Source organism: Bubalus kerabau, chromosome 2 (assembly GCF_029407905.1).
Source record: "Bubalus kerabau isolate K-KA32 ecotype Philippines breed swamp buffalo chromosome 2, PCC_UOA_SB_1v2, whole genome shotgun sequence".
Lineage (NCBI taxonomy): Eukaryota > Metazoa > Chordata > Mammalia > Artiodactyla > Bovidae > Bubalus > Bubalus kerabau.
Window position 1 is genome coordinate 172,875,371 of NC_073625.1, and position 23,628 is coordinate 172,898,998.

General features: G+C 38.6%; 1 protein-coding gene across 6 annotated transcripts in view; it reads left to right on the top strand.

The window, feature by feature from the left end:
• The window catches only part of XRN1 (5'-3' exoribonuclease 1), a 114,892-nt gene that overhangs the window by 72,008 nt on the left and 19,256 nt on the right, over window positions 1–23,628 (top strand). For all 6 annotated transcript variants that reach the window (XM_055569453.1, XM_055569455.1, XM_055569454.1 and 3 more), the window contains 6 exons: window positions 1,681–1,750; window positions 6,792–6,999; window positions 7,471–7,566; window positions 14,512–14,614; window positions 22,025–22,086; window positions 23,460–23,570. In XM_055569453.1, coding sequence (XP_055425428.1) covers window positions 1,681–1,750; window positions 6,792–6,999; window positions 7,471–7,566; window positions 14,512–14,614; window positions 22,025–22,086; window positions 23,460–23,570 — 650 coding nt within the window. The remainder of the gene's footprint in view (window positions 1–1,680; window positions 1,751–6,791; window positions 7,000–7,470; window positions 7,567–14,511; window positions 14,615–22,024; window positions 22,087–23,459; window positions 23,571–23,628) is intronic.

A 23,628-nucleotide genomic window follows, 5' to 3' on the forward strand; every position in this document is an offset into this window, starting at 1 on the left:
AAGTATGGTAAGGGTCACATGCATGTCATGAAACAACCCTCCTGCTGCTGTCTGCCCAGCCTCACGCATTGGCAGTTCAAATTCTGAGCTTAGTGGAGTCTACTCTGATTAGGTTGTCCTGAGAAGGCCTTAGTTCTGATAACAGAAGTTTCCTTTCTTCTGACAACCCCAGTCAGTAATAATGACCAGTTGGAATTTTGTCTAGAGAAGAATTTTAAAGTTGTATCTGTCTACACTGAGTGGAAAAAGCGTTGTCATTTATTAAACATATATCCCATGGACATAGAATATAAAGGGGAATATTTGTCTTACTGCCTTCACCTGATGCCTCATCTCCATAGAATTCTCCACTAAAGGGGGTGAACAATCCTTTGGTAAATAATCTTTTCAGTAAGTGGCTCCTCCCTCAGACAAGAAAAGGAACCTAAAAAGTGGATCTTAAACCTTCACAGAAGAGACTCTTGCCTCTCACTGAGCCCCACTTTCTTGGGTTTAGATTTTAGGTAAAAGTGTCAGATGAAAGATATAGCTGCTGGGAGAGAATGAGTAAGCTCTGCCTGCAGGCCTGGTTCCAATTGGACAATGAAAGACTGAGAATGAGGAAAATATCCCCCGCATCTACCCTGGGTTAACACAGTATCAGATATGGTATTAGTCGGGGTTCTCCAGGGAAACAGAACCAAGGGAATGGAAAGGGTAGGGGTAGAGGTGGGAAGAGAGAGAGATTCCGTTCTGAAGTTATGTGATAGACTCTCTGATTAATTTGGGCTTAGAATTCAAATGTTATTATAGCTAATGATTTCACTTTACCTTGGAACTTTGGTAAATTTAAACTTTCCAGTTTTATCCTATCATCCTCTCTGCCAGTGGAGAAGGCAATGGCACCCCACTCCAGTACTCTTGCCTGGAAAATCCTATGGATGGAGGAGCCTGGTAGGCTGCAGTCCATGGGGTCGCTAAGAGTTCGATACGACTGAGCGACTTCACTTTCACTTTTCACTTTCATACATTGGAGAAGGAAATGGCAGCCCACTCCAGTGTTTTTGCCTGGAGAATCCCAGGGACGGGGGAGCCTGGTGGGCTGCCGTCTATGGGGTCGCACAGAGTCGGACACGACTGAAATGACTTAGCCTCTCTGCCAAATTTATTCTTCTCTGCTCGTCTTTAAGGTTTATTGTACCATAGTCTTTCTCACATGTCTCATGTCTCAATCATGACATCCATTATCTACCAATCATCTCCTACCAGAACCTTGGAGTCATCTTTGCCATCTCCAGTCTTTTTATCTATACAGGTCACAAACTCCTGCCAGTTCTATCTAGTAATATATCCTTTGTCTCCATTCTTTTTCCCTCATTACTGCCATGTCTTCAAATCTCCGTTTCCTTTGTCTAACTGTAAAACCTTCTAAATTACAAATTCCAGAGTTATCTCTTTTATTAACTCTTTTTTTGTGAATAATTTCCAACATATAAAAAACAGATAAAAATATAATTAATTCTCACAGCATCTAATTTAATAGTATTATTTTTCTTTAAGTTAATACAAGTAAAGGAATCTGTGAGCTTATCTTCTTTTCATTTGCATCTGTATTGATAGTTGTAATGCTTCTAATACTCCAAAAACTCACATTCTATTTTTTTTAATCATATGATTTTTCAATCTCTCTTTTTTAAACAGCTAATAGAGAAGCTGATGTACTATTTGAAGTATTATTTGATGAAGAATTTCCTGGAGGCTTAACAATAAGGTTTGTATTTCCAGATGATAATTACACTTCGTAAATACATCCATATGGCCAATGACTTTACATTACTTGCTTTTTTGTCCACAATTTCAGTTCCTAGTACATATGAGACTCATACTTGTAATAGGGTTGTAACACTGAAAAAGACAGACATGATTTCTACCCTCACAGAGCTTTCACTTTAGTAAGGGATATAACTAACTTACTAAAAATAGTAATTTTTTAATTAAAATGTGACAAGTGCTGGGAAGAAGTATTAATAGTTCAGGTGTCTATAATAGAGTGTGATCTGTTCTGAGCATTCTAGAAAGGCTTTCTTGAAGTAGTGTTTAAAATGGGACATGAAGACTAGGTACTGAAAGAGTAGAAACAGGTGGTCAGAAAAACAGAATAGCATATGCAGCAGAGGACATTTTCACTCATTTAAAAGACTAAAAGAATGCAGGTGTGTCAGCCTCAGCAACCATGTAAGATTAGAGTAAGGGAAAAGAACAAGGACCACACTGTGCAGGAACTGGTAACCTGCTTTCAGCACATGCTAAGGATTGTGGTATCTTGGTCTTTTTCCTTAAAGCAGTGTGAAGCTATCAAAATCAGAGATGTGACATGATCAGATTGCATTTTTTTAATGGCTGAATAACTTGAGGAATAGAAACATTCTTTGAATTGAGAGGCATGATAACTCTTTGTCATTTGATTTAGTGAAATTGTAGACCCTCAGGCTAGGTTGGAATGGTTTGAGGAATGAACAGCCAGTGGGGTAAAGGAGACAAGAAACAGCTGACCCTTGAGAAATTTGACCTTGAAGGGGAGAAAAGATAACTGGCAGTTAGGATAACTGGCAAAGGAGAAAATGAAAGATATACCTATTTGAATGCAGAGTTCCAGAGAATAGCAAGGAGAGATAAGAAAGACCTCCTTGGTGATCAGTGCAAAGAAATAGAGGAAAACAATAGAATGGGAAAGACTAGAGATCTCTTCAAGAAAATTAGAGATACCAAGGGAAATTTCATGCAAAGTTGGGCTCAATAAAGGACAGAAATGGTATGGACCTAACAGAAGCAGAAGATATTTAGATGAGGTGGCAAATACGACCCAGCAATCCCACTTCTGGACATACACACCAAGGAAACCAGAATTGAAAGAGACACGGGTACTCCAGTGTTCATCACAGCACTGTTTACAATAGCCAGGACATGGAAGCAGCCTAGATGTCCATCGGCAGATGAATGGATAAAAAAGCTGTGGTGCATATACACAATGGAATGTTACTCAGCCATTAAAAAGAATGCATTTGAATCGGTCCTAATGAGGTGGATGAAACTGGAGCCTATTATACAGAGTGAAGTAAGTCAGAAAGAAAAACACCAATATAGTGTACTAATGCATATATATGGAATTTAGAAAGATGGTAATGATGACACTATATGCGAGACAGCAAAAGAGACACAGATGTAAAGAACAGTCTTTTAGACTGTGGGAGAAGGCGAGGGCGGGATGATTAGTGAGGGTAGCGTTGAAACGTGTATATTATCATATGTGAAGCAGATCGCCGGTCCAGGTTTTGATGCATGAGACAGGATGCTCACGGCTGGTGCGCTGGGATGACCCTGGGGGATGGGATGGGGAGGGAGGTGGGAGAGGCATTCTGGATGGGAAACACATGTGCACCTGTGGCTGATTCATGTCGATATATGGCAAAAACCACTACAATATTGTAAAGTAATTAGCCTTCAATTAATATAAATAAATTAATTAAAAAAAAAAAGAAGAGGTGGCCAGAATACACAGAAGAACAATACAAAAAAGATCTTCACAACCCAGATAATCACGATGGTGTGATCACTCACCTAGAGCCAGACATCCTGGAATATGAAGTCAAGTGGGCCTTAGGAAGCATCACTACGAACAAAGATAGAGGCAGTGATGAAATTCCAGTTGAGCTATTTCAAATCCTAATGCTGTAAAGGTGCTGCACTCTGTATGGCAGCACATTTGGAAAACTCAGCAGTGGCCATGGGACTGGAAAAGGTCAGTTTTCATTCTAATCCCAAAGAGAGGCAATGCCGAAGAATGCTCAAACCTCCGCACAATTGCACTCATCTCACACGATAGCAAAGTAACGCTCAAAATTCTCCAAGCCAGGCTTCAACAGTACATGAACTGTGAACTCCAGATGTTCAAGCTGGTTTTAGAAAAGGCAAAGGACAGAGATCAAATTGCCAACATCCACTGGATCATCAAAAAAACAAGAGAGTTCCAGAAAAACATCTATTTCTGCTTTATTGACTATGCCAAAGCCTTTGACTGTGTGGATGACAGCAAACTATGGAAAATTCTGAAAGAGATGGGAATACCAGACCACCTGACCTGCCTCTTGAGAAATCTGTATGCAGGTCATGAAGCAACAGTTAGAACTGGACATGGAAGAACAGACTGGTTCCAAATCGGAAAAGAAGTACAACAAGGCTGTATATTGTCATCCTGCTTATTTAACTTATATGAAGAGTACATCATGAGAAATGCCAGGCTGGATGAAGCACAAGCTGGAATCAAGATTGCTTGGAGAAATATCAATAACCTCAGCTATTCAGATGACACCACACTTATGGCAGAAAGCGAAGAACTAAAGAGCCTCTTGATGAAAGTGAAGGAGGAGAGTGAAAAAGTTGGCTTAAAGCTCAACATTCAGAAAACGAAGATCATGGCATCTGGTCCCATCACTTTGTGGGAAATAGATGGGGAAACAGTGGAAACAGTGACAGACTTCATTTTTCTGGGCTCCAAAATCACTGCAGATGGTGACTGCAGCCATGAAATTAAAAGACGCTTACTCTTTGCAAGAAAAGTTATGACCAACCTAGACAACATATTAAAAAAGAAGAGACATTACTTTGCCAACAAAGATCCGTCTAGTCAAGGCTATGGTTTTTCCAGTGGTCATGTATGGATGTGAGAGTTGGACTGTGAAGAAAGCTGAGCACCAAACAATTGATGCTTTTGAACTGTGGTGTTGGAGAAGACTCTTGAGAGTCCCTTGGACTGCAAGGAGATCCAACCAGTCCATCCTGAAGGAAATCAGTCCTGAATATTCATTGGAAAGACTGATGTTGAAGCTGAAACTCCATTACTTTGGCCACCTGATACCAAAAAGAGCTGACTCATTTGAAAAGACCCTGATGCTGGGAAAGATTGAAGGCAGGAGGAGAAAGGGACGAGATGGTTGGATGGAGGATGAGATGGTTGGATGGCAGCACTGACTCAATGGACATGAGTTTGAGTAAACTCCAGGAGTTGGTGATGGAAGGGAGGCCTGGCGTGCTGCAGTCCATGAGGTCACAAAGTTGGACACGACAGCTGTTGAACTGAACTCAGAGGTTTAAAGCAAGAAGGTTGTATTGTTTGTTTTTAGCATACCATGGCGGAGACCTCCTCAAGTCTATTTTGGGTGACCATTAATAGAAAGTTTAAAGTGACAGAAAAAAGGACCGTTAGAGGCTCCATGGAATATTAGAATTGTGACCTCTCTCACTTAACTTTGTTGTTTCCTTGGGTAGGTTAGTTAGAGGCATTCTGACCCTCAATATCCTCATCCATAATGAAGATGTACACTTCACTAGGTGATTGTGAGGATTAAATGAAATCCTTTCCAGTTTTCCTTTCTTTTCTAAACACCAGCTGGAAAACTGAACTGCAGTTTGTTTAGTTTCTTTTCTGTTTTGATTAGTGGTAATTAAAATTAAAAGTGAATTACTCTTATTTAATCTCTTTGCATGAAATCACAATCTTCAGTCCTTACAGCAAGTGATCACCTTCGGAATGCTATTATTGTTTTGCAACTTGAATGTGCCTGTTACCCAAAGACATTGTCTGTGCCTTTAAATGCAGCAGCAGAGTCTGGATCCCATATCTGATTTTGATTTTCATTTGGTTACCGGTAACCTTAGCCAAATAACTTTTGAAATATGTTTTTAAGATTAACTTCTTTCTTGATTGATTGAGAGTTATATTAAAGATTGCCTGCCTGCAGTATATTCATTTCATAATGCAGAATCTTATAGTATAGTTCTCACAAAAATATTTTCTGGAAATCTTACAAAGATTTCTTATGAAAGAATTCTACTTCCCCATGATCTCAGAATATAAGAATATTACATTCTAAAGAAGTGACAGAGTTGAAACTTTTGACCACAGAGGGCTTATTTTAATATCTAAATACTTTTATCATGACCAAGAAGGAAGAAATCACAAATGCTTGTCTGTTAGCCTTTCCAATTCTAGAACTTTAAGATAGAAAGATGAGGATAAAAAGAGCTGGACTCGACAATTGATCAGGAGATGGAAGTGATCAAAGCTAACGTTTTTCCTGTTGCATCAGTAGAGCCACACTAGCTGCTCACTGGCTAGCTTCATAACCCAGACTGTTAAAACCACTGTCTTTTTTTAAAGAAGTTTGAAATTTTGTTCATTAGTTAACTAAGCTATTCTTTTGCAAGCCTTCTGAAGACAAGCTTAGCTCACACACACACCCCTCCACATTTAACTACACCTCTAGAACATTTTTCTCCCACTTAATAGCGCTGAACAGTCTATTCTAAAACTTTCCAGAGATATATCATCTTACAGATTGAGATTTTTCTCTAATTTCAAGTTCCTGAATTTAAAAGTAATATTCAGGACTTCCCTGGTGGTCCAGTGGTTAATGCAGGGGACACAGGTTCAGTCTCTGGTCCGGAAAGATTCCACATGCAGGGGGGTGGGAAGGACACTAAGCCTGTGCACCACAACTACTGAGCCCACACTCTAGAGCTTCACAACACTGAGAAGCCACCGCCCAACTAGAGGGTAGCCCCTGCTTGCCACAACTAGAGAAAGCCACGCAGCAATGAAGACCTGGTGCAGCCATAAATCAATTAATTAATTGAAAATAAAAATAATATTTATTAATTAAATTATGAACAGTCTACCCAAAATTATTTGATTCTTCTCCCTAGCACATTTAGTTTTAGTTCCCTCTTACCCTGTTACAACTTTTTACTTTTAGGTGCTCACCTGGTAGAGGTTATCGACTGCCAACAAGTGCCTTGGTGAACCTTTCTCATGGGAGTCGCTCTGAGACTGGAAATCAGAAGTTGACAGCCATTGTGAAACCACAGCCAGCTGTGAATCACTATAGCTCAAATTCATCAGTTTCATCTGGGCATTTGGGAGGCCTGAACCATTCCCCTCAATCACTTTTTGTTCCTACTCAAGTAAGATTTTTATTTAAATAATGAGCTTGAAAATAGCTGTTTTCTCTTTATACATTTACTTCATGGATTAACTCTTATATTTTGAATTATATCATCCAAATGATCTATGTTATCCCCTACGAAATGGCATTAATTGGAAGGGTAAAAAGGAGGGGACTATATCATGTTTTTCAAAAGCAGTTTTCAAATGCCCACCATATAACTCATGTGTGATTTCCTTTATTTCATTTCCCTGAGGGCAAAACTTGAATTGTTTTATGTGAGATACTTGATTTAATTTCATGGTCTAAAATTTTAATGAGACTTTTAAATCCAAATAACAGGTTTATTATAGACTAATTAAGGAAACAGGTAAGTAGATGATAACAAAGGAAACAAGCAAAAATCCTCAAATCTTGTAGGTAACTACTGGTTTTTTTGGTGCATATTTATGTTTCAGTTTTCCTTAAGAAGTTTTTTGTACTTCCCCAGGTACCTGCTAGAGATGATGATGAATTTTGTAACATTTGGCAGTCCTTACAGGGATCTGGAAAGGTTCAACACTTTCAGCCACTGCTACAAGAGAAGGTTAGTATACCTTGCTTAATGGACATTTCATTTATTTTTAATTTATTTTATATTTCTCTTTTAGGTATGCAGTGATTAGTTTTTCTTCTGAAATCTCATAAAAGAGAAATAACACTTTGGATCTTAAATTTTCATAGTTCTCTTCAACCACGTATGTTTTTGGACCAATGAGTAAGACTATAGAAAATTTTTATTTTAAATCAGTTTTGGATTTTTTTCTAGTTGTTTACAAATCATAATAACTATATTTTAAATTTAATAAAGGCTTTAATGGTATGCATTAACTTATTCACTTCTACTTGAATGTATAGCTTTATGCTGGCAGTTGGTTGTCTTAAATATGAATGAGCAAATCCTTGATCAAGATTAAGAAGAGGAAAGAAATTCTGCTAAAAGAGTAGACTCAGTCACCAAACAAAGGAAGATGAAAAGAAACAAATTCCTATTACATTTTTTGCTAGTTACCTTCTTCTCAGCTTCAGTCAAAAAGGAATGTCCTCTCAAGTTTATAAACCAGTGGCCTGCACCATGAGGGCCTAATTTATTCTAATACCTTCAGTAATGATAGCATTATCAGTGCTGCTGCTGCTGCTGCTAAGTCACTTCAGTCGTGTCTGACTCTGTGCGACCCCATAGACGGCAGCCCACCAGGCTCTGCTGTCCCTGGGATTCTCCAGGCAAGAACACTGGAGTGGGTTGCCATTGCCTTCTCCAATGCATGAAAGTGAAAAGTGAAAGTGAAGTCGCTCAGTCGTGTCCGACTCTTAGTGATCCCATGGACTGCAGCCCACCATGCTCCTGTGTCCATGGGATTTTCCAGGCAAGAGTATTGGAGTGGGGTTCCATTAAAATAGCAAAGGCAATGATGGTGAAATTAAAATAAAAATGAGAGTGACAACAACATTTTAAGTCAGCTATACTTCAATTTTTAAATAAATAAATAATAAAATGGGGGAAAAAATCTAAAATTAAAAAAAAGCTGAGAGTGACAGTGCACAAGTCACCTCTGCCAATATGCTGTATTTTAAGTTTTCCTTAGACATTCATAAATGCTTTCTACATAAATGTAACCCATATCTAGATTTTTAAACGCTTTATTCCTCTGTTTATTTAATACTGCTAACCACTCATTCTTCAGGAGTGCTTTTTAAAATCATTCTCTCATTCATTCAGCATATTAAGTGCCTACCATGTGCCAGGCATTGTTCTATGCACCAAGAATACAGCTGTAAACAAAACAAAAATCCGGACTCACATACAATTAGTATTGTAGGGAGAAAAGGATAATAAATAAGACAAAAGAAAATAAATGCTATTAGATGATAATATAAGTTTGAGAAAAATTGTAGGGAAGCAGGATAGGGAATTTAGTGGAGAGGGCAGGCAAGGTTTTGTAATTTTTTAAATGGAATGTTCCAGTAACATTTGGGCAAAGATTTGAATGAAATGAAGAAGAGGATATACAGATATCTGAGGAGAGAGTATTCCAGACGAAGTCAAAGTTTCTGTTGGGAGTGATGGTCTCTGACATACACAAGGAAGCAGACCATGTGTCTGAATCAGTACGGTGAGTTGTAGGAAATGTAATTAGAGAGGTAACAGATAGATACTAGTAGGTCCTTCTGGATCATGATAAGGACATTGGCTTTTACTCAGTGAGATAAGGAATCAGTAGAGGGTTTTGCACAGCAGAGTGACATGATTTGACTTATATTTTAATTCCATCACTCTGCCTGCTACCTTGAGAATAGAATATAGAGGACCCAAGGTGGAAACAGATTAGTTCAGAAACTACTGAAATCATCAAGATTGAGTTGCTATTGACTTGGATCAGGATAGTAGGACCCTGTGAAAAGTAGTCAAATTCTTAACATATTGCAAGGGATTTCCAGCTGATGATGAAATGGATATGGGGTAAAAGAGAAATAATGTATTAAAGGATATAACTCTTCAGGTCTGAGTAACTAAAAGGATAGATGGGCTGTTAACTAAGATGGGAAAGATTGCGGTCTGGTAGATCTGTGGGGGAATATCAGGAGTTCAGTTTTGGTAAGTTTGAGATGTATGTTAAACATTAAGAAGAGATATCAGAGTTATATATCTGAGTGGAGATGTAGAATTGGACATTTGATTCTGAAGGTCATAAATGTTGTCCAGGCCGGAGAGATAAATTTGAAATTTGGAATCATTTTATGTTTGTGTATATGTATGTGCAGATGTGAATATATATGCATATATATATATTTAAATATACCCAAGATAGATAGATAGATATGTTATCTACATCCACTTTCTTGGTTATAGATAGAAAAAGGGTTCAGTAACTTAACCTTAGAGCATTCCATCCTTCAAGTGTTGGAGAGACTAAAAAGAAGGACTAAAGAGAAGGCCATTCCTGAGAAGGAATGGCCCATGAGACAGGAAGGAAACCAGGGAAGGGTGGTTTCTACATGCCAAGTGAAGAATAGATGTTAGAATAGAGTAATCAACTGTGTCAAATGCTGTAGATGAATCAGTTAAGATAAAAGCTAAGAATTGACTACATACAGAATTTAACACATGAAAGCCATTGGGAACCTTGACAAGAGCAGTTTCAGTTGAATGATAGGAGTAAAATACTGATAAGATTGGGTTTAAGAGAGAAGAGGAAGAGAGAAATTGGAGGAAGCAAATATAGGTAGTTCTTTCAAGGAGTTCTGCTCTAAGAGAAAACATTACCCTGAATCTCCTCTTTCCCTTCCCTATGTGTTCAAGTTCTTTGTTAACCTCTGTGCTTTCAACCTTTCATTGGGGACTGTTCCCAAAACACAACAGATTTTGTTTTCCTTGTTGTCTCATTGCTTAACGGTGACTCTTACTTCTCTACTAATTACCACTCGGTCTGTGTCTCTGATTCCAACCTTTCAATCAAGATCAACCCAGTATCTCCACTTTCTAGAAGACAAGTATAGATGGATGCTACACCATCACCTCAACTTCAAGATATCTCACAACTGACCTCACCTAAAACCTCTTCTATCCTTATTTCCAGCATAATAATTTACCCAAGGCATATAATCTGGAAAGGATAAAGTTAAAAGTTTTTGCTTCTTTCTAATATTTTTTGCATTGAGATCCCAAATCTTTTTGCCCCTTCTCAGTTTTTACAACCGGACCTTAAATTGTGCCCCTAGCCCTAGGTAAACCTCCTATCTGTGCTTCCTGTTTGTTATGTCTTTCTAGCCCTTCTTCGGAGAAGGCAATGGCACCCCACTCCAGTACTCTTGCCTGGAAAATCCCATGGGCGGAGGAGCCTGGTAGGCTTCAGTCCATGGGGTCGTGAAGAGTCGGACACGACTGAGCGACTTCACTTTCACTTTTCACTTTCATGCATTGGAGAAGGCAATGGCAGCCCACTCCAGTGTTCTTGCCTGGAGAATCCCAGGGACGGGGGAGCCTGGTGGGCTGCCGTCTATGGGGTCGCACAGATTCGGACACAACTGATGCAACTTAGCAGCAGCAGCAGCTCTTCTTATGTAGTACTACCTACACAATCTTTCCTAAAGATCTTTTCACCTGTGTTGTCCCCATAGCATAATTGAGCCAAGTATCTAGTTAATAAGAACTCCTGGGTTTTTTTTATAATTTTTATTTTTTTTTGGCTGCGTTGGGTCTTCGTCCTTTTGCATGGGCCTTCTCTAGTTGTAGTGAAGGGGCCTATCCTCTAGTTGTGGTGTGTGGGCTTCTCATTGCTGTGGCTTCTCAGGCTCAGTAGTTGTGGCACATGGGCTTAGTTGCTCCACGGCATGAGACCAGGGATTGAACCCGTGACCTCTACGTTGACAGGCAGGTTCCTATCCACTATGCCCGTAGGGAAGTCCAAGACTCCTGGTTTTGAACTCACTTTATACCCTGAGGCAGTATAGTGAAGATAAATCTGGTATTAGACTCAAAATTAGGAAATCAGGTTTTGTGCCTCAAATTGCATAAATCTAATTTCCCTGGGCTTCTTTGGCCTCAGGTATAAAATTAAGGCATTGGACTTATATGAACTCTGAGGTCTTTTCAAACCGTAAAACAGTGTTATTCAAATGTTCTAGAATGTATAGGGCTCCCTGCTTAAAACTACTGGAGTTCAGCCTCAACTCAAACTAATATCTAGTCTTCTATAATCCAACCCTGTACAGTTCTTATATAAAGTATGTCCAGCTGTTTGGTAAAATGCTCTCTTCCAGTCAAATTGATCTTATTTTCCCTCTCCCATAAACAGATAATTTCCATTTCAGGTTATATGTTTGCATTGTTCCTTCCTTCTCTTTCCTCTCTCACTGCCAAAAGGTCTACTGGCATATTATCACCAATTTCCTTTAGATGGAACTCAACACTTGATACCGGAGAAGGCAATGGCACCCCACTCCAGTACTCTTGCCTGGAAAATCCCATGGATGGAGGAGCCTGGTAGGCTGCAGTCCATGGGGTCGCTAAGAGTCGGACACGACTGAGCGACTTCACTTTCACTTTTCACTTTCATGCATTGGAGAAGGAAATGGCAACCCACTCCAGTGTTCTTGCCTGGAGAATCCCAGGGACGGGGGAGCCTGGTGGGCTGCCGTCTATGGGGTCGCACAGAGTCGGACACGACTGAAGCGACTTAGCAGCAGCAGCAGCAGCAGCAGCAACACTTGATATTTTGTATTTCCATAGAATCTTCTGTATGCATCTCCTGTTATTAAGGTGCTATTTCATTATTCATATCAGCTGAACACTCCCATGTTTTTTCTACTTTATATTCTAAGAATTATGAGCTACCACATATAACCCTTATATCCATGAAGCATTAATAAGCAGCCTGGTGGTATTCATCTAATAAGCAAATTCTAGAGAACTCAACATGATTTTTTTTTTAAGGTATTCAAGCTTCTGGGAAAGGCAAAACCATAGAGACAGTAAAAATATCAGTGGTTGCCAGGGATTATTGGGAAAGGGAGAGAAAATAGATGGAGCACAGATTTTTGGAGCAATGAATATATTCTGTATAATGGTAGATACATGTCATTACACATTTGTCCAGACCCACAGAATATATAACAACGAGAGTGGAACCAATGTAAAATATGGACTTTAAGTAGCAGTTATGTGTCAGTGTAGGTTCATCCGTTGTCACAAATGCCCTACTCCAGTGGGAGATGATGATAATGGGGAAGGCTGTGCATGTATGGAGGTGGGGGTAGGGGGAATAGGGGAATCTTTGTACCTTCCTCTCAGTATTATTGTGAACCTGTTGATAAAGAGTCGGACATGACTGAGCGACTGATCTGATCTGATCTGATCTGATAAAACTGCTTTTTTAAAAAGTCTTTTAAGAAATGCAATCTTTATTGGCAGAATATAACAATACAACTAACATAAATTGACATGTATACATCAAACAGAATAATTCAAAAAACTATAGTTAAAAGTGGAATATTTTCTTTCTTATTAAAGTTATGGCACTTTTTCTCTGAAATCATACTGTGAACATGGGTTTTAGAGTTAGGGCTCAGATGTCAGCTCTCCTATTGTTTAGTCCTATAACCATTATCATTTTGAGCCTCAGTTCTGTCATCTGTAACATGGAATCTGACTACACCATAGCATTTTTATGATTGTAGCATTATTATAATGATGTTAAGATAATGGATGCAAAGTACATCTTACTATGCCTGGCACATAATAGACACACAATATTTGTATCCTGATGTTTTGATTCCCTGTTTTAGCATCAGAATCCTCTCAAATGAACTGCTTTAGCCCAAATCCCCACTAGCCATTGTGCTGTGCAGATGGAAATCTCTTGGCTCTTTCCTTAGTCTTAAAGACTAAAGAACCCTAAATGCTCCTGTGCATGTGAGCTCACTAGACCTTCCTTCACACTTTGGTGCATATCACAGCTGTTTTGGAGCACGTCCGCTGCCAACTAGAACATGAGATGCCTTTGCTCATACCCTGTGTTCATTCATCTGTGCTCAGAAGAAAATAAATAGGGTCCACCAGAAGCAAAATTAATCATTATAGAGAGATTAATTTATATTGAACATCTCCAGCCTCCACTCTGCTTCTGTCTCCCACTTCAGCTATGGCAAGTTATCTGTCTCTTTTTGCCTTCATGCCTCTTCTCCCTATCAGAAAGCAAAAAGATCAGATATGATCTTTATGTGAAACTTACTCATATGTCATTTTGCTAATTTTGTCCATTCATGTGCTGTCTCAGTTACAGTAGCTTTACAATCAGTCTTGCTATCTGGTAGTAGTAGTCTTCCAGCACTTGGATACCTTGACAACATAAATATTAATTAATAAAGATCAGGTGCTGAAGGAAGGGATGTGAAAGAACTGATATCCTCAACTTTTATAACATAGGGGCAGGAATAATAAATTTTTAACAATTCATTAATGGAAATATTTAAAGTAATGAAGTCAAAAGAATAGTACTCATCCTTTACCTTGAACATGTCCAGTTCTCTCTTCTTAATACCTACTCATTTCCCATCTCACATGCTCTAGAGGTAGGGTTACTTTGAAGCAAATTTAGAAAGATCTTTAGAGGCTGATATTTCTGTTGTGAAGAAACATTCAACTAAAATTTAATCTTTAGTTTCTGTATTAACTTCAAACAAAATTAAACTTAATTCTTTCTGTTGAAAGCATTTTTGTAAAGTGATTGTTTTCTCTATACCTTGCTATCTAGTGCATAGAGAAGTATCTGGAGTGATGATCATAATGTCAATAATAGTTATTTCAAGGGTGGTAGAATTTGAATGGTTTTCTTAAATTCTCTTTACTTTTCTGAATTCCTTAAATCTTTTTCTAGTGAAGTCTATAATTTTTACAAAAAAATAAAAAAGTTAACTATTAAGCATTGAGAAAGAGAAGTAGTTTTAATATTAACAGTTTATTTAGATCATTTATAAGAATTTTAACTTTCAGGGTGCAGTTCTACCTCAAGAAATAAGTCAAGTAACTCAACATCATAAAACGGGCTTTATTGACAACAGCGTTAAGCCGAGAAAACATGAGCCTCACAGAAAATGTAAGTTATCAGTTAGAAAGTATACATATGGTGCTAAGTGCTTCCTTTTATTTTTATAAATTAACAGCTTTATTGTTATAATTCACATATCATAAAATTCATCCTTTTATTGTTCAATCAGTGTTTTTTTAGTGTTTTCACAAAGTTGTACAACCAATGCTAGTATCTAAATTTAGAACATTTTCATCACCCCAAAAAGAAATATCATACTTATTAGTAGTCATACTCATTAGTCTGTACTTACTAGTCATCATTCCCCTATCCCTGGCAACTGCTAACTTACTTCTGCCTCTGTGGATTGACCTGTTCTGGACATTTCCTATAAATAGAAACATAAAATACGTGATCTTTGAGACCGACTCCACTCACTCGGTGTAATCTTTTCAAGCTTCATCCATGTTGAAGCATATATCAGTACTTCATTCCTTTTTAGGACTGAACAATTTTCTATTATATGAATACAACATTTTGTTTATCCATCCTCCCATTGATGGATATTTGGGTCATTTGCACTTTTGTGTTATAATAAATAATGCTGCTGCTACTGCTACTGCTGTTAAGTCACTTCAGTCGTGTCAGATTCTGTGCAACCCCATAGACGGCAGCTACTGTGGATATTTACGTACAAATTTTTGTGTGAAAACCCTGGTGGCACAGACAGTAAAGCATCGGCCTACAATGCAGGAGACTCAGGTTCGATCCCTGGGTCGGGAAGATCCTCTGGAGAAGGAAATGGCAACCCACTCCAGTACTCTTGCCTGGAAAATCCCATGGATGGAGGAGCCTGGTGGGCTACAGTTCATGGGGTTGCAAAGAGTCGGACACGACTGAGTGACTTCACTTTTGTGTGAACATATGGTTGCAGGTCTCTTGAGTATATATGAATTAAAGGAATAACTGAGTCTTTTATTTATTTACTGAGTTAACTGAGTTAACTCTATGCCTAACTTTTTGTGGAACTACCACACTGTATTCCAAAATGGCTGGACCATTTTACATTCCCACCAGCAATATATGACAGTCCAATTTCTTCACATCCTCCATAACACTTGTGATGGAGTGTTGTTATCCAACTTTTTTGTTATAGTCATCCTAGTAAATGTAAAGTGGAGTCTCCTTGTGGTTTTCATTTCTAATTCGTTAATAATTAATAGTGCTGAACATGTTTTCATGTGTTTATTGGCTGTTTATTTATCTTCTTTAGAGAAACATTCAAATCCTTTGCTCATTTTAAAATTAGGTTGTCTTCATGGGGGGAGGAAATGGCAACCCACTCCAATATTCTTGCCTGGAGAATTCCATGGACAGAGAAGCCGAGTGACTAACACACACACCCAGGCCACTTGAATCTGCAGCCTAACCCAGGAGACAGATAAGGCACAGAGGGTGGCAGGATGAAGTGTCATTCCAAACCCTACAAGATAGGGGCGAGGTGGGGGAAGTGGACGGAGCCAAGAGACAAGCTTTCAGGGGTCCATGCCTGCATGGAGGGCTTCCCTGAGGAGGAGGCAGGTGAGAAGAGGCCAAGAGGGTGTGTGAGTGTTAGCTTGCAGAAAGGGAAGGACAAAGGGTTCTGGGCGGAGGTTAGAGGGCCAGGTGTGCGAGTAGCCACTGGGCCCAGGGTGTATGTGCCACACCACGCTCCATGCCAGGGGTGTGGTGGGGTGCCTCTCCAGATCCTAGGCTTTGGGAAGGTGCTATGCTGCTGGGGTCCCAGGGACACAGGGCAGGCAGTACAAATTCAAACTTTGGCGGTGACACACCCTGCAAAGCAGATGAGCCCCCAGATACAATGCAGCTGAGAAAAGCCAAACACAGAAGGCCATAGAATGTGTGATTCCATTTCTACGAAACGTCCAGAACAAGAAAATCCACAGAGATAAAGAGTGGATTTGTGGTTGTCAGGGTCTGGGGGAAGATGGGGGTGGGGTAACGGCTTATGTGTCTCTCAGGCCAGAAGGTGTAGGCCGGAGGCAAGTGTGGGTACCCTGAAAGGAGCATGCACCCCAGTTAGGCACACACCCAGCTGGGAAAGTGTGCCAGCCTGTACCCTGCTGCTCCTGGTACCCAGCCCCCAGCAGTGGCAGGCCCGGCAAGGGAGTAGCTGTGTCAATGGCCAAGCCTTGGTGACCTGTGGCCATTCCACCCTGAATTCTGGAAGGAGCAGGAGTGTATTGGGATGCAGCCTGCTCTCTCCTTGTACCCCTGGGTTTTCAAAAATCCTGGCCAAGCCCGGGCTCCTCCATGCTGGGCCTCAGGCTTCTCTTCTGGAAGATGGAACAACAGCATCATCCTCAGTGGACAGTGGTCAAGTTTAAGGGTGTTTGTACCCAGAAAAGACTGAATCAGCTGAGCTGCCCTTATTGACTCCTCGGAACAGCCATTGGGTTCTGGGTTCCATCAGGAACACTCAGTGCTTTTATTAATGACAGCAGCAGCAATAGTAGTAATAACAATAATGGGAGGACTAGTGTGAGAACATAAGAACCATGACCTTGCACTTTCACATACTGTGGCAGTTGACTTCAAAGCCTCAGGTCACCTCTCCTAGGAAACCACGCCCCTAAGAAGTCATGTCCATGTGAAAATGCCACGCCCCTTACGAGCCTTCAGTTCTCCACCTGCAAAGTGAAAGAGCCAAATACCCAAAGTTTAAATCAAACCGGGTCAGGAACACTGCCCAGAGGGACAAATCAGCTAATCCTACCTTGATTTACAGTTTTGGTCCCGAAGGGATTCTCTCTCTCTCTCTCTCTCTCTCTTCTTTGTTTGTTTGTTTGCATCCGAGTTAAAAATACATTGCTTGGAAATAAAATTTTTTAAAGTTAGGTTGTCTTTTCGTTCTTGAGTTGTAAGAGTACTTTTAATATTCCATATCCTATGAAGTACTTTTTATGTTCTATATACTATATGCTGTTCAGATATTTGATTCACAGCTATGTGCTATCATTCTGTGGTTGTCTTTTAACTTTCTTTACAGTGTCCTTGAAGCACAAAAGTTTTAAATTTTGACCAAATCCAATTTACCTATTTCTGATTTTTCTTTAGTTGCTTGTGCTTTAGGTATCATCTAAGAAACCATTACCTAATTCAAGGTCACAAAAATTTACACCTGTGTTTTCTTCTAAGGGCATTACAGTTTTAGCTGTAACATTTAGGTCTTTTTTCCGTTTTTGAATAAGTGCGTATATGTTGTGAGTCCATATTCACTCTTCTGCATATAGACATCTAGTTGTCCCAGCACTATTTATTAAAAGACTGTTCTTTGCTCATTGAATTTTCTTTGCACTCCATTGAATTGTCTTGGCACCCTTGTCATAAAACAGTTGACCATAGATGCATAGGTTTATTTCTAGTCTCTAATTGCCTTTCACTGATCTATATTCCATCTTTTTGTGCACAACACATCATCTTCATTACCATAGTTTTGTTATCAGTTTTGAAATTGGAAAATTTGAATCCTCCAACTTTGTTTTTCAAGATTATTTGTCAAGTTCTGGTCTCTTGCACTTCCGTATAAATTTTAGGATCAGCTTGTCTATTTCTGCAAATATGGCAGCTGGGATTTTTATAGGGGTTATACTGAATCTGTAGGCCACTTGGGGTAGTATTGTCATCAGTACTACCCAATAAGCCTCTCTATTTCTTTCAACGATGTCTTATAGTATTCAGTGTATAAGTCTTGAATTTTTTGTTAAATTTATTAATAAGTATTTTATTACAGTTGTCAGTGGAGCTGTTTCCTTAATTTTGGGAGCATATTGTTCATTACAATTTATAGAAATAACACTGACTTTTGTATATTGATCTTGTATTCCTCCACCTTGTTGAACTTATTTATTAGCCCTAGTTTTTTGTGGCTTCCGCAAATGTAGTTTTACTTCTTCCTATACAATCTGGGTGCCTTCTGTTTATTTTTCTTGCCTAATTGTTGTGGCTAAAACCACCAGTCAAATAGAAGTGGTGAGGGTAGGCATCCTTGTCTTGATCTTAAGGGTAAACTTTCAGTCTTTCATCATTAAATATAATGTTAACTGTAGGGTTTTGGTAGCTGCCCTTTATAAGGTGAAGAAGTTTCTTTGTATTCCTAGATTGTTGATTTTTTTTTTAACCTAGGAGGGATATTAGTTTTTGTCGCATGCTGTGTCTTTGACTTTTGAGATGATCACATGGATTCTGTCCTTTATGCATTCGATGTGTTTTTTTTTTCACTGATTGTTTTTCATATGTTGAACCAACCTTGCATACCTGGAATGAATCCCACTAGATCTTGGTGTATCATCCTCCTTATACACTACAAGATTCTATTCACTGGTATTTTGTTGAGGATCTGCATCTGTATTCATAAAGGACATTTGTAATTTTCTTCTGATGTCTTTAATTTTGGTATCATGGTAATACTGGGCTCGTAGAATGTTGGAATAACACTTTGAAAGAACTCTAGCCTCATTCTAATCTCAAGTAGCAGCCAGGCTATGGATTTTCACCAAAAATATACTACCTGGTTTGTTTTTTTTTCAAGGCTTCATGGAACTGGAGAGTAAGGGATGGAACTGGGCAGGGCAAGTTAAAATGTCACAAAACTCACTGTTTTTACTAGATTCAGTCTTTTTTCTTGAAGAAATACATCCCAGATTGTTGCAAGTCTTTGATTAATTTCTATCATTCTGAAAATTAGGATTCTGGTAATTTATATTCATTTTCTTGTTGCTTTTATGGAGAAAAGAATTTGTAGAGATCCTTCAGTATTTTTGCTGATGTCACCTCACTAACCACATTTTGAGATAAATTTAAATTTTATTTAGAGTAATCCAGTTACCTTTTTATGTATATAAACACTAGCCTATTATATTACTCCAGGGACTTCCCTGGCAGTCCAGTGGTTAAGACGTCATGCTTCCACTGCAGGGGCACAAGTTTAGTCTTTGGTTGGGGAACCTAAGATCTTACATGCTACAAGGCATGGCCAAAAAATTTAAAATAAATAGATAAATAAATTCAAATTATATTACAGATTTTTGTTAAGAATATGTGCAAGTATTTTGTTGTTAATATTCTCTAACATATTTTATGTATTTTGACTCTTCATTTGTTTCAGTAGTTCACTGTGTTTTAGGCACAGTAGGGAGTACAGATACACAGATGAGAATCTTCATCTTACAGTTACTTTTTCTCTTCTCTTGATCACAGTATTCCCAAATTGTATCAAATTGCTCTTCATGTTCAAAATGTGACTCTTTTGTTACTCATTTATTTATTCAGCTGTATTATGTGCAAGATATTGTTTTAGGTGCTGGGGTAAGTCAGACAAGTTTTCTGACCTAATGGACTTTATATTCTAAGGTTGAGACTAATAATAGGCAGAGTAAATTCCATAATCTGTAGTAATGATAAATCTATGATGAAAAATAAAGCAGAGTAAGAAGATTGAATGATGCAGATGCTGTTTTAAATATGGTAGTCAAGTAGTACCTCTCCAAGGACACATTTGAATAGAGACCCAAATGAAAGGGAAATGGAATCAGCTTGCTGAAGAGCTTTCCAGCAGAGGAAATACCAAGTGCTGAGTCCTGAGTCTAATTGATTATATTTTATATGCACATGGTATTTTATGTATTTATATATTTCCTATAGTTTAAGAATAGTCTTTATAAAATGTTTTTCTAAAAACTATTTTGAAAAAACTTTTCTTGTTTTATAACTTTGGTTCAGATTTTTGTTTTTGTTTTGCACCAATGTGTGTGTGTGTGTGTTAGTTGCTTAGTCGTGTCCGACTCTTTGCAACCCCATAGACCGTAGCCCACCAGGTCCCTCTGTCCATGGGATTCTCCAGGCAAGAACACTGGAGTGGGTTGCCATTTCCTTCTCCAAAAGGAATTACAGAAAGAAAGTGAAGTCTCTCAGTCGTGTCTGACTCTTTGTGACCCCATGGACTGTAGCCTATCAGGCTCCCCCATCCATGGAATTTTCCAGGCAAGAGTACTGGAGTGGGTTGCCATTTCCTTCTCCAAATATCTATATGTTATTTTTGTTTCTTTTACATTTTAAGTTAAGTATAGATTCTGCTGCTGCTGCTAAGTCGCTTCAGTCGTGTCTGACTCTGTGCGACCTCATAGATGGCTCCGCCGTCCCTGGGATTCTCCAGGCAAGAACACTGGAGTGGGTTGCCATTTCCTTCTCCAATGCATGAAAGTGAAAAGTGAAAGTGAAGTCGCCCAGTCGTGCCCGACTCTTAGCGACCCCATGGACTGCAGCCTACCAGGCTCCTCCATCCATGAGATTTTCCAGGCAAGAGTACTGGAGTGGGGTGCCATTGCCTTCTCCGAAATATAGATTCATGTCCCCATAAATCTGATAATTAAAGCTTCAAGATTTTATAGTTAATTAAAATGTTTGTGATTTTTTCTTCAAGTTATTCTTTATATAAAAGTGTGTAAGCCATTTACATTATGTGGAATTCCAATTAGTTTTCTTGTGTGTCTCAACAAAGGTTTAATGTTGAATCATGTCATATTACTTTTAATTTTCCTCCTTTTTTGCACGAATTCTTCCTTGGCTTCTTCTCTTCTTTTACCCTCTCTGTTCTCCCTTCCCTTCTCATCTTTGTGCCTTGCTTCCCTTTTCTCTCATTCCAACGCCTCCCTCCCTTCCATCCCTTCCTTCTACTTCTTTCCTCATCCTCTCTTTCCTCTTGTGTCCCTCTCTTTCTTCCTCCTTTTTTCTTTCTTTCTTTTCTTTCCTTCTTCCTTTTTCCCTTCCCTCCTTCCTCTTCTAATCTATCCTTTTTCATTTTCTTTCTGTTCTCCTAATTTCCCCTTAACAAGAATACTAACATAGCTTCCTCATTGGTCTCTAACTCGTTGTATATAATAGACCACTGCTATATTTTAATTTTCTTTAAGCTCAAGTCTGATCAGATTCCTACCTGATCAAAACTTTTCTGTGATTATGCCCATTACCTCCAGTGTAATTCCATAGTCTTCAGTCCTTGGCAGATTATGGCTGCAGCCTGCTCCTCTAGTTCAACTAAGCTGCATTATACTTCTTAGCCTCCAGCAGAACTTGTCTATTTAGAGTGGCACAAATATTCCTTGCTTTCTGCTACTCCTATTATTTGTCTTTTCTCTTATTACTTTCTTTGCTGGAATACTTAGCCCCCTATTCTGCCCTTTGGAAACTTGCCATTCTGCAAGACTCAATTAGATGCCACCTTTCTTTTTCCCTTGTTGTTGCCTGTATCTTTTCTCCCCCTCATCTAGATTACAAGTTCTTCAAAAGCAGGGCCTTTGTCTCCCTCCGTGGAATTCAGTGAATTCTTTAGCACAGTGCCTTGCTGTGGTAAATATTTGGTAAATTTAATAGGTATGGAACAAATTTCATTTAACAGAATTTTTGTTTTCTTGTGTCTAGTTAAAGAAGAGTGTAAGAGTCCTAAAACTGAGAGTCGGTCACAAAAAATGTCAAATAGGCAGGTAAGCTTCTTAAAATCAAATTTCTAGTAGTCCACTTTTTATTGGAATTGGTGGCTCTGTGGCATCTGCCTTAAATTTGCAGCCCTTTCAGCCTGATTCATAATGTGTGTGGCAAGAGCGTTGCTGAGCCTCTCAGTCCCTTGGATGGGAGGTTGCACAACTAGAGTCCAAGACTTGAAATTAGAGATACATTCTGGTTCTGCTGTTTAATGGTTCAGTGGCCTTGAGCAAGTCACTGCACTTCTCACGGCCTCAGTTTCTTCATCTTTAAAATGGAGACTAAAATATATCACTTGTGCCTCTCATTCATTATATATAGTCTGGTGCTAGTGCTTAGCCCCTCACTCTTGTCCGACTCTTTGCTACCCTATGAACTGCAGCCCTTCAGGCTCCTCTCTCCATGGGAATTCTTTACCAGCTGAGCTACCAGGAAAGCCCTATAGAAGTACTTACAAACATGCCTACTTATATGAGTGTGTGTACATTTTATATATAAACTATTTGGAAATACGGGCTGCTGTCCATGGGGTCACAAAGAGTTGGACATGACTGAGCGACTAAGCATGCACGCATGTTTGTATATTCAATGAAAGTATATAGACCAACATGGAAAAGTTAACAGTTAATTCTGTGGAGTTAGGTTAATAAGAGAAACTGAGATCATTTATGTTTTATTTTAAAAGTTTCTGCTGATTGATAGTCTATATACATTTTATAATAAAAAACACTTTAAATCACATGTACACATGTGTATACTTCACATGTGTGCATTTTATATGCATATTATGTTTTATAACAAAGTGTTTTAAAAAGTTAGATCTCTTATAAGCTATATTTATAAAAGATATCTTAGCAGATATCTTGGCACATAACAGGTTCTCAGTAATGGAACCCATTAATTTTCAGATACCAATAAAGGGTTGAATTACATGACTTTCAAAGCCCTCTCCTTCTGAAATTCTTATGCTATAATTTGCTTTCTTCTAGAAAAGGAGATCATAAACTCTTTAGTGCTGTGGGCCTCTTTGGTGAAGTGTATGGATTCTTTCTGAGAATAATAGTATTAATGTTACAATAAAATATATAAGATTTGAAAGAAAACCAATTATATTGAAATGCCATTAGAATCACCACCATTGTATTAATAGTTTATTGCCTACATTCATAACTGAAGGGAATGCTAAATCTTATTTAGAAATTAATGGAGGTTAAGATGTAATTTTTTCCCTCATCAAGTTTATGGGCCCCCCTTTTTTCTTATGATATAAAAGAAAAAATAACACTCCAAAAAGTTTGCAGTGATTTATTTAGAATACTGTTAAGTAGTAACTGTAATTTTATTTGCACAATAACCCATTCTTACTCTTTTATAGGCATTTGGAGTGCCTGCCAAATATAATATTAAGCTACTGAAGAGAAATGAAAATTCAGAAGTCTCAGAAAATCAAAAGGTTCTGACTGGTTATCCAGGTGGTGTTGATAAGGTAAAAGACCATTCATTCAGTTTATCTTCCCACACTTTAACACTTGGAAAGACGAGTG